General features: G+C 44.4%; 1 protein-coding gene across 1 annotated transcript; it reads right to left on the bottom strand.

Moving 5' to 3' along the window:
* Positions 1-759: 759 nt before the first annotated feature.
* LOC136626550 (uncharacterized) lies at positions 760-4,895 on the bottom strand. The gene is made up of 2 exons (XM_066601602.1): positions 4,759-4,895; positions 760-1,702 (listed from the first exon to the last, which is right to left on the bottom strand). The coding sequence occupies exons 1-2, from the start codon at positions 4,770-4,772 to the stop codon at positions 760-762; spliced, it is 957 nt and encodes a 318-aa protein (XP_066457699.1). The 5' UTR covers positions 4,773-4,895.
* Between the last annotated feature and the right edge of the window lie 5,796 nt (positions 4,896-10,691).

Below are 10,691 nucleotides of genomic sequence, written 5' to 3'. Positions count from 1 at the left end.
GATAAGTCCTGTATTGGAGTATGTGGAGGCAATGAGGAAGAGTATAAGCATTGCTAAAATGTGAAGGCGCAATACCCCACTATCATACAAGGAACGTATTGTGATTGGGTAGTACTGTTTTGTAGACAGTAAAGCATGATAAAAAACAGCTTAAAAAAAAACCAACACATTGCAATAGATTTTTCCTAAATGCTTATTTTTGGGTAACACCAACAAAGGACAGTAGTTACAACACTGTTACTTGCATCAGTAAGCGTTAGTAATTGGAAACGTGAATGTTTGCATCATTAAACAAATATTGGCAACATAAATTACAGCAGAATTACAACTGTACAATTGAATAGATTAAAATAAAGGGAAAAACAAAAAAACCCTCAAGATGTCCCTTGGAAATTCTGTAATACTTTTGATACTTCAAGTGTTGTATTACATTGCTACATTGCAAAATACAAAAAGGGCTAATGCCTTTATTGAAAGTTGGGACAATGTAAAGGAAAAAAATTACGTTTGGCTAATATCACTATCTGATTCAGTGGAAGGTTGGGGAAGGGGCCGAAGCTTTGTTTTGCGTGAGTGCAAGGCTGTAAATGAGTCCAAGCGTTGCAGTGCCCCACTAGTTCCCATGCTTGGTACTACACGGTTTTGCCCCGAAAGCTCAGCAGCCCTTTTTGTTGGAGCAGTTGTACGTCTTGGAGACGTTGGCGAGTTTGTAAGCCAACCAGAACCACTTTCAGCCATGGAAGATGGCCGTTTGGGTGCTCATGCCGACAAGTTATTGGAATTGTCCTCGCTTGAGGTTGTTGCCCAGTCAAGACGTGCCGTCCTAACAGCTGATGAACGAGCGGCCGCTTGCCGTTGTTGTTTCACCCTTGGAGGTCTGGCCTGCAGTGAAGAGCTCAACATTGCAATTGGAGTTGTTATGTCTGCAGACGCTGACAGAGTCTGTTCTCTGGTGTGCATGCCTGTGCCTGTAATTGATTGGACAGGAGATGGCTGGATTGTTGTGCGGATGCTCTCCGGAGCCACAGTTGCACTTGGTAATGCGCTAGTGACGTGGGCTGGCATGGACTGGGATGGCGTGCTAAAACTGTGCGTTGTTGGAGGAGGATCTGGAGAGCGTAATTGCTGTAGAAAGGGGGATAGATCTGAGACCGGTTCTGGCCCGTGCTCGGAGGGGTTGCCATGCGGGAAAACGTGGTCCGAGGAATACGTTCCTCTGTTGGGGTACCGCCCGCGGTCGTGTAGACTCCATTGAGCCAGCAACCAAAAACACTCCTCTGTAGCATTTTCCCCAGTTGCTGACTCAAAAAGAGTCTCCATGCCCACTTTCATCTTTGGAACAAGATGTGGAGGGAGAGCGTTGAAAATGGGGACCAACGAAGCACAGTACAGTTCAGCCCAGTCCGCGCCCTTCCTACCACGGAGGTACCCCAACACAGCATGGTCAACCCGCGAGCACGGGGACAGATTGCGTGCAGTTTCATTTTGAGGTCTCACTACTGCCTCTGGGGCGTCCGGAGCATCGTGCTCCATCCATCCTCGAACTGCCTCTTCAGACTCGCTGCTTACAAGTGGCCGTCTAGCAGTCCGTCGTGGTTGATGACGCAGTGGTGTGCCACCTCTTCCTCTCCCCAGGCGCTGCTGTGAGTGCTCCTGCATGGATGCAGGCGAGTCTGGTCTGCCAGGTAAATTGGTGGTGACACTGTCCAGCATGGAAAAAATGTTAAATTACAGTGTAAGAACTAAGGCAGTTGAGTCATTAAATTATTAGTGTGCCAAAAAAATAACCTTTACGTTACTTTTGTTAACATATTAACTGTGACCTTGTTGATTGCCTACATTACGCAGGCAATGTTCACTACAGTACTGAAAAGCATTATTTGAGGAACAGTTGTACATAAATCCAACGCAACATTGTTTAAACAATGCATTACAAGTTGATAGTAGGTAGTGTTAAATGAGCTAAGGCAAAGTAGGTGAGGCAGTACAACGAGTGATAAGGTATGCTTTTAAGCGTTTTGCACGTTTGTGGGCATAAATAAATGTAATAAATTTGAATTTTGCTGTATTTTACAAGTATTACTTGCCATACTGGTATATTATCTTATTTCTGAGCAGTGTTAACAATGCACAAGAGTGAGTAAAGTGGCTTTAGAAATCAGGAGTAAGGTATGGAACTCTAACAATAATAAAAGATACGCTTGCCAAATTGTCATACAACTAAAAGATTGAAAATTGTGCAAACCACGTGGCGTTAACAATACTTCATGCACACAAGTTCTTTACAAACACATGCGGAATTATCACTAGCACAATATATGTGCATTAGTTTTCCTGATTTCTATACTAGAGGTAACACATTTCACATTTCTCGCAAGCACTAAATGTCATTGCAACACAGTTCATTTTCATCGTCAACGCTGCCTTGTTGTAAACATTTCAACATGATGGTAGATATGCCCTAGATTGCGGATGTAGAAGCAATGAATACACATGCAGCAACATACACGTATTCATTAAATTTATTTTTTTGTTACTGCAAGACAACACTGTTCCAAGCAGCAGCGTTACACAGTTAAAGGAAAATGTAGCACTTAAAATTCTCAACGCATCGTGCAGCAATATTAATTCACACTTGTCAGAAAATTACAAGTGTTTGAAGTGTGTGTCATGAAGTTAACCGTAGCAATGCTTCTAAGACATTTAGTGTCTTCACCTGTTCTACATTACAATAATGTCTTAAAACATTTTATGTAGGAGCTACAAATGTACGCCGCTTTAAGGTGGCTAAAAAGCGCTACGCTTGTGCAAGGAAAGGCCTTTGTAACGATTGCATGGCATAGCAACAATCCAAAGAAACTGTATGGTAGAGATCTAACATACTGTACTATACTTATGGGTGATGTTCTACTTACATTTACTGTTATAGAATTATTCAATGACCTAAAAGGGTTAGTGGTGTTAATTGCTTATAGTTTCTGTTTTTTTGTTTTACAACATAAGATGTGAAGTCTTTTTTACATGCATGTGTGTGGCAAGTAGGGGTTATATGTGATGGTAGTCGCTGTTGCAAGTATAGTACATGATGAACCAGTAGTTGTCACACAAATGTTCGTACACCTGTTCTGCAGCTGCTAATGTGTTATATGAAATTTGCTGTTCCTTTAATCAGCATGCCAGGACTCGCGCATAACCTGTTGACGCGTTTGTTGCTGTAAAGTAAATACTTTGACTATTTTGCTTTTTATTAAAACCAATCGGCTGGAGTGTAGCAATGCATTTAGTTTTGCAGTGCATATACGTCCGTCCTCAAATGGAAACAACTTCCATAACGCACAGCAGACAATGTGTTGCCTATCTAATGGATGCATTACCTATACATAGACAGAAATGGAGAGTTTCCTGCATAGGTAGTGCCACTGCAATGTTTTGTGTGCAGTGTGCAATGTCGAGGTTGCTCACACGAAGCGCAACTTTTCAGACCCAAACGTTGACAATGTATAGGGAGCACATTTGTATAGTAGCGATTTTTCCGTTGATCAGCTAAGGCAAGTTGTAGTTGAATGGTTAAACAGTTCTGGAAAAGGGGCATAGAGCATGCTACTGTGCATTGCAGTTTGTTGAAACAGTTTGTTAAGCTGACAGAATTTGTTATGTCCCTTTTCAAGAAATGTCAATAATTCGGGGGAAAAAAACCAAAACTATTACATAGTAAACTGTTTCTTGTGCTGAAGTTCTACAAATCTGTAGAAATGCAAGCGGCATACTTTGTTGACATAGTATACGCTTAAATGCTTAAACGGGAAGGATGGTTGTTGTGAATGGTAATACTAACTGATAAATGAGCACATATTTTGCAAAATCATGGTTAAATTGCAGTAGTTTATGAAGATTTCTAAAGGTGCAAATACAACAGTATTCAGAGTTTAAAGTTGTCTAAGCATGGGGATGTAGACTACAATGTCAATACTTTGTGGCAAGGAGAGTGCTGTTAACATTAAAGGGGTTGTCCCGCGCCGAAACGGGTTTTTTTTTTTCAACCCCCCCCCCCCCCCCCGTTCGGCGCGAGACAACCCCGATGCAGGGGTTAAAAAAGAACACCGGAGAGCGCTTACCTGAATCCCCGCGCTCCGGTGACTTCTTACTTACCTGCGGAAGATGGCCGCCGGGATCTTCTCTCTCCGTGGACCGCAGGGCTTCTGTGCGGTCCATTGCCAATTCCAGCCTCCTGATTGGCTGGAATCGGCACGTGACGGGGCGGAGCTACACGGAGCTACACGGAGCCCCATTGAGAACAGAAGAAGACCCGGACTGCGCAAGCGCGGCTAATTTGGCCATTAGACGGCGAAAATTAGTCGGCTCCATGGGAACGAGGACGCTAGCAACGGAGCAGGTAAGTGAAAAACTTTTTATAACTTCTGTATGGCTCATAATTAATGCACGATGTACATTACAAAGTGCATTAATATGGCCATACAGAAGTATATAACCCCACTTGCTGCCGCGGGACAACCCCTTTAAATAACGTTTGAAAAATACAAACGTGTATCTTTATACACTAACAAAATTCATTATGGTCCCCATAGGTGTTAAAATGAAAAAAAAAAAACTACCGGCACAAGAATTCGGTCACTTACTTATGTTCCCACAACATTCACCAAGAGTGGCATTAAAATTTAGGCATGATGTAGAGAAAAGACAGTGTTTGACAGCATATATGACCGACAGACATTTACATGGCAGTTTAAATGAACTTACGCTCCGACATCCATGAGAATGTCCAAAAATCCCAATAAATGGGCGAATTTATATCGCCTCTTTGCAAAAGTTTCGCCGCTCTGCGCCAGTCAAGCTTCCCTCCGATATTGGTCGTGAGCCGACTTCCATTGTCTCTGCACCGCTACGACTGTAGTGATAGGAAAAATAAAATTTCAGGGCGCTGCAATACATATACTAGAGTTTTCGGAGCGTTCGTGTCTCAACATAGTCGCCTGCTTGTTTCCGTGAGATTTTGAAATTTGTCACCGAGCTGCAATACACATTTTTCACTAAGAATTAGTTTCCAGTATTGGAGATGCTTTGCCAGTTACAAGCATTAGCTACACAGTAAGGGCGCCCACCCACTGGCGTTTGCGATTTTCGTGCGTGAAAAACGCAGCGTTTTCCGTGCATTTTTCCCGGCTTTTTCGCGGCATTTTCGTGGCTTTTTCGCGCCTTTTCCGTTAATTTCCATTGACATTCATGGGTGCATTAAGAGAAAAATAAGGACACATATGCAACTGACAATTCCTATGTTAAAAATTGCAACGGACTGAAAAAAAAAACGCAAGTGGACAGGAACACATTCAATTCTAATTGCTGTTGAGAAAAAACGCAAAACACAAAGGAAAAAAAAAAAGCCAGTGGATGGGAGCCCTAATACCTCTAACCAATTGCTAAGTAAGCGCTGCGTGTGTGTCGGAATGTTTATAAAAACATTTGCAAAACATGGAATTTAAACGTTATAGAAAACGGGGAATTGATGCAAGAAGTCCCAACATTACGACACTTCTGGCCTAATAAACAGCTCCAGCTTTGTAACAGCGACAATTTAAAGGAGCATTGCAGAGTATGCGAAGAGATGTATTTACGGTCCTTACCAAATTCCGCACGCTCCTGGGTGTTAGCGGTCCGCCACTCGCTGGTATACGTCGCTTGGGTGACTTGACGCCAAAGTGCGTCCTTTTTTGAAACATTCCGATAGTCGCGGTGCCGCGTGTCCCAAAGTTGGGGGCGCACTTCCACAGCAGGAATCAACTTGTTCATCATTTTCGCTGGGTACAATGGCGAGATTGCGGAAGGAATTATCGCATGCTGAGCTCATTACTTTATCCAGTAAACACCGCCTACCGCCAGGTGTGTTAGTAATTAGACACTACAGCACATCGCTGCAAGAGCCACATCGCACACATGAAACACACGTTATGCTTCCGGCAATTACTGCTAAATTGCTAAAATTTATTTCAGTCGTGCCCATCGCACAACGCTCCCGACAATACGCCGAACGCGGCGTCCCGCTACGGTGACATCGTTAATACGTCGCGTACAAAGCGAGTTCTTACTGGCGAAGTACATACGCGACGTACATTCGCTCGTGTGAACCAAAGAATTGCAAAGCTATTGCAACTATTGCGACGTATGTGCGCTTCGCTGTTTTTTCGCCGAGTATATGCGCTCGTGTGAACGCACCCTTAAGTGTGTGACTTGGAATTAGTGACTTTGGATTCAGGGTCTTTGGAAGACTAGCTTATTTAATTACTGCTTATTTATTTGAAATTTTTGCATATATTACTTTTTATCTAATCTATTTGTATGATCCCCATTTATAATGTGTGCCGCGATTAACAATGCTGTCCAGTGTACATCTTGTGTAATGTATGCAGTCCTTGAACAGCCGGGTGCATACTGCTGTACAAATTGTGAGTATGTTGCACAATTGGAAGCCTAGATCCTGGAACTAAATGCGTAGACAGACTCTTGTTTCTTATATTTAAGGACTCAATAGTGATGGGGTTTGTTCCACTGGATTGGCACATAGACAATGTGGTGCTGATATTTGATAAGGGGTTAAAAAGTGAATCTGGACACTACAGGGTGGTAACTCATACTTCTATTGTGGGTAAAATGTTTGAAAGGTTTCTAAGAGATGCTATCCTGGAATACCACAAGGAAAATACCTGTATAACTCCATATCAGCATGCGTTTATGAGAGATCGCTCCTGTCACACCAACCTGATCAGCTTCTATGAGGAGGTAAGTTCTAGAATGGACTGGGCAAAGTCATTGGGTCTTATGTATCTGGACTTTTCTAATGTGTTTGATACTGTGCGCATAAAAGGTTAGTATATAAAATGAGAATGCTTGGTCTGCGCGACAATGTGTGTAAGTGGGTCAGTAAATGGCTCAATGATAGAAAGCAGAGGGTGATTATTAAGTACATACTCTGACTGGATCACTGTTACTAGTGGGGTACCACAGGGGGCAGTATTTGTCCCTCTTCTTTTTAACCCCTTAGTAACCAATCCTGTTTGCACCTTAATGATCAGGCCAAAGGAAACCTTTGGAAACCTGACATGTGTCACTTTAATATAGAATAACCCCACAAACGTTTTGCATATCCAAGTAATTCTGACATTGTTTTTTCTTTTTTTTTTCAAATCAGTTTTTATTCAAAATTTTTGTATAAGTACAGGGTATGGAAACGCATCAAAAGATACAACAATCTTTACACAGGTAACGACTGCCCTGAAGTGACGTCGCACAAAATAGCAAATTACCAGGAGTCCGGGCACAAAAGCCAATGAGTATCTGCCGCCCGAGTGGTCCTTATGGGCCCTCCGGGAACGTGTAGAGTCTTATGAACCTGTTTTACAACTCTTAGGGGAGGTGGGGGGTGGGTAGGAGGGGAAGGGGAGGAGAGGGTGGGAAGGTTTGTGATAACTGCACTGACTATTGGGAAAAGACGTCTAGGAGCCTCAAATCACGCCATGGATGCCAAGTTATAATAAATTCGTCTTGTGTGTTGTTCAGCCAGCTCGCCAGCTCTTCAAGATTGTAAATCCAATCTACCTTCTCTTTCCAGTGAGATAGTGTGGGGGGGGGGGGGCTTCGGCCCGCCAATGCAACGGAATCAAGGCTTTAGCTGCATCTATCAGGTGGGCTACCAACCTATCTCTCAGCGGATGAAACGCTTGGGAGGGTCTCCATAAAAAGACCATCTCCGGCGTTAGGACAAAATTTTGTTTGATTTTGCACAACACAGCACCCACTCTCCTCCAGAAAGTCTCAAGTCTCTCGCAGGACCACCATATATGCAGATATGAACCCACTTCCGCGTCACATCTCCAACATCTGCAATGTGGTGCCAACTTGTATGCAGATAGCCACTGTGGTGTTTTATACTAGCATACAAGTAATTTATAGTGAGATTCCTGGGCTAGGATACATGGAGAAAAGCCGCAAGAGGTGGACAATATTAATTTGATGTCTGCTGGCGACAACGAGATACCCAGTTCCCTTTCCCAGGAAATAATAAATGCGGGTTTAATTATAGCGTGTGGAACAATGAATTGGCATTGGAGCTCATGAAATTCTTTGTGCCCTGGGGTTGGGAACTATTAAGGAGTGTTCAAATGGGGTTTTTTGGCCTGGTGGATCTATAGGTCCCAAGAAAGTCCTCAATAACCCTTGTCACCGTGGCTCTCACCAAGAAGGAGGGGGACCAATCCGACTGGAGTGTTTGGATAATGTCTGCGGCTGGCAGATGAGCCAGCACTTGAAGATCTCCCACTGTGAGGTGGTTGAATTTTCTCCAGACAGAGGTGGAGGCAGGATCCTCTGGTAAATTCAAGTATTTGTGTATTAAATTTAGTGGAGCCACCGGGGAGGGCCCTGGTGTCAGAGTCTCCCTCAGTTTATCCCAAGGGCCTTTCAGAAGAAGAGAGAAGTCCTTTGCTAGGTATCTTTTCCTCTCCGGGAACCACAGGTCCCTCTGAGAACCACTGTTGGTGTGGGCCAATGCCAGCTTAGGGAGAATCTTGTCTCCTACCGGGCGCGTCAGGTCCATCCAGTAATTCAAATGGGCAGCTCCGTAATAATCCAATATGTTTGGAAGACCTATACCTCCCTCCGATCTCCTTTTGATCATTAAAGGAGATGTCCCGCGCCGAAACGGGTTTTTTTTTTTTTAAACCCCCCCCCCGTTCGGCGCGAGACAACCCCGATGCAGGGGTTAAAAAACCCACCCGCACAGCGCTTACCTGAATCCCGGCGGTCCGGCGTCTTCATACTCACCTGCTGAAGATGGCCGCCGGGATCCTCTGTCTTCATGGACCGCAGGGCTTCTGTGCGGTCCATTGCCGATTCCAGCCTCCTGATTGGCTGGAATCGGCACGTGACGGGGCGGAGCTACACGGAGCTACACGGAGCCCCATAGAGAAGAGGAGAAGACCCGGACTGCGCAAGCGCGGCTAATTTGGCCATCGGAGGCCGAAAATTAGTCGGCACCATGGAGACGAGGACGCTAGCAACGGAGCAGGTAAGTATAAAACTTTTTATAACTTCTGTATGGCTCATAATTAATGCACAATGTATATTACAAAGTGCATTATTATGGCCATACAGAAGTGTATAGACCCACTTGCTGCCTCGGGACATCTCCTTTAAGCTATATGCTAATCTGGGTCTTCTTTGCCTCCACACGTAGGCAACAAAGACCGTGCGGATCGTTTTAAAGAAGCTTGGAGGTATATAAATCGGCAACATTCTAATCTTGTAAAGGATGATCGGTAGGATATAGGATTTAAGGATATTACGTCTACCAAACTAAGATATGCAAGGTAGATCATAATCTTTTACAAGCTTTTTAACTTGGTCTAGTAATGGGACGAAGTTGGTTGCATAGATGTCTTCCAGTTTTTGGGGGATTTTGACTTCAAGATAGTCCATGGCTGTCTCCGACCACGCGAACAGTGAGGAGCTGAATAGTTTTTTACTGAATGCATGTGGAATGGAAACGTTCAAGACTGTAGACTTATCGAAGTTAATTTTGAAATTTGATAACTCACCATAGGCATTCAATATTTTGACCAGTCTACGGAGACCCTCTTCGGGGTTAGTGATGATGAAGACAATGTCGTCCGCGAAGGCCGCGGTAGAGAAACGGGTATCTCCAACAGTTAGATCCACTATATTTGGATCCTGTCTGATCTGCACTAAGAGGGGCTCCAGAGCCAAGATGAATAGAGAGGGCGAAAGTGGGCACCCTTGACGCGTGCCATTGTTAATTTCGAAGGGGGGGGGGGGGGGCAGAATGTCGTTGACCTTAATTCTGGCATGCGGAGCGGAATATAGGGAAAAGATGGCTGAAACAAAGCTGACCGGGATGTTGTAATTTGGAAGGGTACTTTTCATATACTGCCAGTTAACCCGGTCAAACGCCTTTTCAGCGTCGGTTCCAACAAATACCAGGGGAATATTATGTGAATGCGCGTAGCGGGATGCATGTAGGAGTCTCCGACAATTGTCCTTGCCCTCCCTTCTTTTTACGAAGCCTGCCTGTTCCTCGTTGATGAGGTCAGGTATAAATTTGTTGAGCCTCCTGGCCAAGAGCTTGGCCCAGAGCTTGACATCTAAATTAATAAGGGAAATGGGTCTGTAGCTGCTACAGAGAGCAGAGTCTTTTTTTTCCTTAGGAATTAATGTAATATGGGCTTCTTGTGCCTGTCTGGGGAGAGGGGCCCCCTCAAGCAGAGAATTGAATAGATCCGTCAGCCTGGGTATCAGGATGTCTTGGAAGGCTTTATAATAAGGCATAGAAAGACCATCCGGGCCAGGGATTTTATTAGGGGGGGAGGAGGCTATTAGTTCTTTAATAGAGATGAGCGAGCATACTCGTCCGAGCTTGATACTCATTCGAGTATTAGGGTGTTCGAGATGCTCGTTACTCGAGACGAGTACCACGCAGTGTTCGAGTCACTTTCATTTTCTTCCCTGAGAAATTTGTGCGCTTTTCTGGCCAATAGAAAGACAGGGAAGGCATTACAACTTCCCCCTGCGACGTTCAAGCCCTATACCACCCCCCTGCAGTGAGTGGCTGGCGAGATCAGGTGTCACCCAAGTATTAAAATCTGCCCGCCCGCGGCTCGCCACAG

This window comes from Eleutherodactylus coqui, chromosome 4 (assembly GCF_035609145.1).
Source record: "Eleutherodactylus coqui strain aEleCoq1 chromosome 4, aEleCoq1.hap1, whole genome shotgun sequence".
Taxonomy (NCBI): Eukaryota; Metazoa; Chordata; class Amphibia; order Anura; family Eleutherodactylidae; genus Eleutherodactylus; species Eleutherodactylus coqui.
Note: the sequence above shows the minus strand (reverse complement) of the source record. Positions and strands in the feature narration are given on the sequence as shown.